The sequence below is a fragment of the Octopus bimaculoides genome, chromosome 7 (assembly GCF_001194135.2).
Source record: "Octopus bimaculoides isolate UCB-OBI-ISO-001 chromosome 7, ASM119413v2, whole genome shotgun sequence".
Classification (NCBI taxonomy): domain Eukaryota; kingdom Metazoa; phylum Mollusca; class Cephalopoda; order Octopoda; family Octopodidae; genus Octopus; species Octopus bimaculoides.
The window spans coordinates 42,356,971-42,362,103 of record NC_068987.1 but is presented as its reverse complement, the minus strand read 5'-3'; the positions used below and the strand labels follow the sequence as shown (position 1 = coordinate 42,362,103).

Here is a 5,133-nt window from a genome sequence, read left to right as displayed (position 1 = left end):
GGCAGGCAGGTATGCATGCATGCATGTTTGTTTTATGTTGAGTGTAATGATAAAAATTATATTCAAAACTGAAGGATCACTCAGTACTTTTTATAGAGTACAAATTTATTATTCTCAAACTAAAACAATGTTGACAGTGACTTTGAAATTTCAGCCATCATCCTAACTATGGTTTATTTAAGTACTTTTGAGTTAGAATGTGGTAGGTGGAACTCTGTTGCATAAGTTGAGTAGGTTGTGATGGAGTGATGTTCCAGAAATTTTTTATTGATTAAATTTGAGATTGTGTTATTTGTTCAGAATTTATTCATGCATGAACAACTTTGACTTGAAACTGACACACCTAAATAGACTGTGTCTATTTAAGCTGATCAGCATCTGTGCCACTAGGTTTAGTTGTTGATGGTATTATTTGGATACTAATGAGAGATTTAACCTTTTGTTTTAGGAATGTGAAGATTATGGTTCAGAGTTCAGGCCAGCATTTAAGCCTTTGTAATTGTGTTTATTTAGGTGTGCCAGCTTTTAGTTCATGCAGTTTTTAAAGGTTCATAAAAGAATGTATGTAGGGGCTGCATTTAGTTGGTCAGCAGATCTCTCCATTTGTTGTTGGTGTTATTTAGGAGATTTCACCTGTTTGTTTGAAGAAGGTGGGGGTTATCTACCAATCATGTTATGGTGTTGTTTAGAAATTTGTTTATCTTATGCTTTAATGTCCACAAAGGTGTGTAGACCATGTGAAGGCTGGCTGGTCTGCAGATTTCTCTCTGGGAATCAATTGTTCTAAAAGTTATTTGGTTACTATTTAGAAATTTTAACCTTTGTTTTAGGGAGGTACAGTTTGTGGACTGTTTTTAATAAATATTTCTTTTATTCAGTTTCAACTATAGGAATTTTATAATATATTATTTTTGATCTATGAATAAATGCAAAAGTGGGGTATTATAAAAAAGTTGGGCATCTAATTATTTATAAAAATAGAATTAAAAAAAGAAAAATTCTAAGCCAGATTAGTCCTCTATTTTCCTTGCATATCTGTATGTGTGTGCATATATATATGTGTGTGAATCTAAGTATGTGCACTTGTATGAGATAATTTTGATGAGAATTTAAGTTGAAATTTGGGAAAACGACTTAACCTAGTGTTTCATATAGTGACCAATTAACACCTTCCACTAACCTATATTTTTTTGAGAACCCCTGAAAACAACCCAATAACCTGAAACTGACACACCTAAATAGACACAGCTGATTAGAAAGTTCTATATGCATGAATAAATTCTGAACAAATTTAATTAAATAAGAAATTTTCCATAACACCTCTCCATCACAACCTATCCTACAACCTAATTATCATTTAATAGAGCTCCACCTCTGACAAAAAATTTTAACTTAACAGAGACTATATATGAGGTAGTATCAAAAAGTTCCTGGACTAGTTATGTTTAATTTTAAATAACTTATTTACCTAAGTTTTTACATCATCTCCTTTGAAATTGTAGCCTTGCACAGTAATACACTGGTCCCAGCTTTCCTACCACTTCTCGAATTTAACCTGCAAGCCATTTTCCATAAGCAAGTCCAGGACCTTCTGTGATAAACTCTGGATCTCCACAATGGTGTTAAAACAGTGACTTTTGAGCTGCATTTTCATCTTGAGGAAGGAATGGAAATCTGCAGGTGCTAAATCTGGCAAATAGGGTGAATGTGGAAGCGATACCATGTTTTTGGTGAGTGAGGAGAGCTCAGTGATAGGGTGCATTGTCTTCATGAAGAATCCAATTCTTCATGCCCCACATATCCAGTCGCTTTCACCTTATGTCTTCCCTCAAATGCTTCAAAACGTTGCAGTAGAGCTCTCAATTGATGGTCTAGCCCTGGGGTATGAATTATCAGTGCACAATATCACGGATGTTGAAAAAAATGATGAACATGCTCTGTTGTGCCTTCTTCATGGAGATGAAGGCCTTTTCCATTTTGACGACTGATGTTTCATCTCAGGGTCCTGCAGACCCAACTCTTTTCACTGGTGATGATCCTCAACATGAAGGCTGGGTCATCAGTGGCACACTGACAGAGATCTTGACAGACTTTGACATGATATTCTTTCTGTTCAGTGGTCAGCAGGCAGGGAACAGACTTGGCAGAGACACACCACATGTTCAATTCAAACATCAATATTGCCTGCACAGACCCATACAACAGACCAACAACACCAACGATGTTGTTGATTGTCCTCTAATGATCCTCATGCACAAACTGATGAATTTTCTCCACATTTCCAGGAGTGATGCTAGTGGCAGGACTTCGAGATTGCTCTTCACTATCCAGGGATGTTCTTCCACTTATGAAGTGCCTATGCTCCTCTAAACATTGCATATGACCTATTGCTTCATTACCGTAAGCTTGCCAAAGCATGCTCAATGCTTCTGTAACAGACTTCTCAAGTTTAACACCAAATTTCATGTTAACTCTTTGTTCCAACTTCTTGTTCATGACAAAAAAGCAAATTTCACAACTTTCAAAGTAAACACAGTGATGTTACTCAACACAGTGCCTCATGAAGGTCACTGCTAGCTCTCACTGTGCATGCAACTGTGTGGTACCATCAGTTAGTATGCTACAGAACTAGTCTGGGAACATTTTGATATCACCTCATAAAGCGAAGATGAATTCAAGAAATCCAGTGATGGCTTAGCTGGCCAAAAGCTTCAGTGTCACTGTTAACATTATTCTTGTTAAAGAATAATGTGTGTGTGTGTGTGCCTGTATGTTTGTGTCCATCAAACATAGAATTATTGTATATGAATGTCCTTCGTTTCCAATATTCTGCAAAATCATGTCTGCCCATGGGGACATATTACCATGCTTGGAAACTGGTGAGGGTTGGTGACATGAAGGGCATCCAGCCATAAAGAGTCTGCCTCAATAAACTTGTCTGGCCTATGCAAACATAGAACAGTGGATGTTAAAACAATGATGATGTTATATATATATATATATGTATGCGTGTCTGTTGTACATACATGCATATATATGGTGCTGATAATAATGTTGATGTGTGAAAACTAATATAACCTTTTTCTTTCTCTTCCCACAGATGATTGGAAATCTTTATTTGGTGATCCAACTAAATTTGGTCTCGGTGTTTTTTCCATTGCTTTCGACATAATATTTTGTCTACAGCATTATTTCTTTCAGAAAAACAAATATATACCATTAATACAGACACAAATTGTCCCAGAAAAGCAGTAACAATGTGCCTTATGCCACAGAGACAACACTACACCATTATACTACATTATTAAGCTATATATCTAACATATTGACATTATATAATGCACACACGTGTGTGTGTATGTGAACATATATATACGCACACAGATACATACATATATGCAGAATAATGAAAAGTGAAGTATCTGGCTGTAAAACCTTCCTCAACAATTTCCATGTACACACATGCCAGCACATATTCACGCATGCATGCATACACAAGCACACACACACACACACACACACACAAACACACACACATACATACACTCACACATACATACACACACATATACATATGCACACACATACACATGCATATATGTATCTATATACATATACACACACTCATGCAAACACATACACACACACACACACACACATACATACATATATATATGTATTATAATATAATATAGGATAAATTCTTTATAAGAATTTATCAAGTAGTCAGCGTGAAAAAACCTCATAATGAAAAAATAACGAAAAATTTCGTAATGAAAAGATTCATCGTTTCTTCATAGATATATTTAAATATATATAAAGGGCATTAACTGTGTATTAATTAATGCCTCACGCTATCAAGGGACAAAATAAGTAAAAAAAAACTACCAAAAATAAGTAACATATTTACCGAAAGCGAGGGAATGCAGCTTTTCAAAATTTATCTCTTAAAAACATTTAACTCAACGGTAGACTACTGGTTTCTCAATCAAATACAGAAAAAACTGTGAAGTAACCTGTATTCTTTTGTTCATCAGTACACGTATCATCAAGATATATAAAAATAAACAAGAATCAACCTACCATGATGTAGCCATCACAGTAACGATGACTTTTGTTCACAATTATATATCCCTGAAAGAGATTTGAATTTATCCAGTTGCATCTCGGTAACATGTGCTTATACAGAATGATATTCAGCACTGAATATATTCTAATTATTTAAAATATAATATAGGATAAATTCTTTATAAGAAAAGCTGCATTCCCTCGCTTTCGGTAAATATGTTACTTATTTTTGGTAGTTTTTTTACTTATTTAGTCCCTCGATAGCGTGAGGCATTAATACACAGTTAATGCCCTTTATATATATTTATATATATGTATTATTTAGAAATGATAGCACAAAGAGCACAGTTAAATTACTTTTTATAGTGTCCAATGTTTCAGGTAGAATCTTTGTTCAAAGTTTAAGATGTCAGGTGAGAGAAGGAGTAGGAAAGAGAAATTAAAAGAGGAAGGGAAGTTGGCAAGGGTGAGGAGGAACTGAAGGACAAGAATAAGATTGCTGAAGTAAGAGGTGGGAGTAATGAATTTAAAAAAAAATTTTAATCAATATGTGTGTATGTGTATATATATATACACACACACAGAAGCACTCATGTCAGTGGCACATTGAAGGCATCCAGCATACATTGTAAAGCGGTTGACATTAAGAAGGCCATCAAGCCATAGAAACCAGGCCAAATCAAACTGGAACCTAGTACAATCACTTGAATAAATATTAAGCTGAAAAATAAATGCTGGTGTTCTTTTACATATTGGGTCATCCCATAAATAATGTGATTTTTTTATACTTCTTTTATTTTTCAAACCTAAGATAAACAAAGTTCTTTTTTAATCTAAAATATACTCTCCTTCATTTTCTACAGTGCTCTTCTATCTGTCTGGTAGACTTGCAAGGCCCCTCTTCCAAAATTCACTTATTCCATGACGAAAAATACTCCTCCAGTATTGTTCTAACCTCATCTACAGAATTCATATTTTTTCCATCCAAATAATTTTGAAGACTGTGAAATAAATGATAATCCGATGGGGCAATGTCCAGTGAATATGGTGGATGGGGCACCGTTT

At 34.8% G+C, this 5,133-nt stretch overlaps 1 protein-coding gene across 1 annotated transcript in view; it reads left to right on the top strand.

Annotated features, from left to right (window-relative positions):
• LOC106878734 (cystinosin) overlaps positions 1 to 3,657 on the top strand; it is a 56,522-nt gene extending 52,865 nt beyond the window's left edge. Inside the window, exon 8 of the mRNA XM_052969411.1 lies at positions 3,101 to 3,657. Within this exon, the coding sequence (XP_052825371.1) occupies positions 3,101 to 3,255 (155 nt within the window). The 3' untranslated portion in view covers positions 3,256 to 3,657. The remainder of the gene's footprint in view (positions 1 to 3,100) is intronic.
• The last annotated feature ends 1,476 nt before the right edge of the window (positions 3,658 to 5,133 follow it).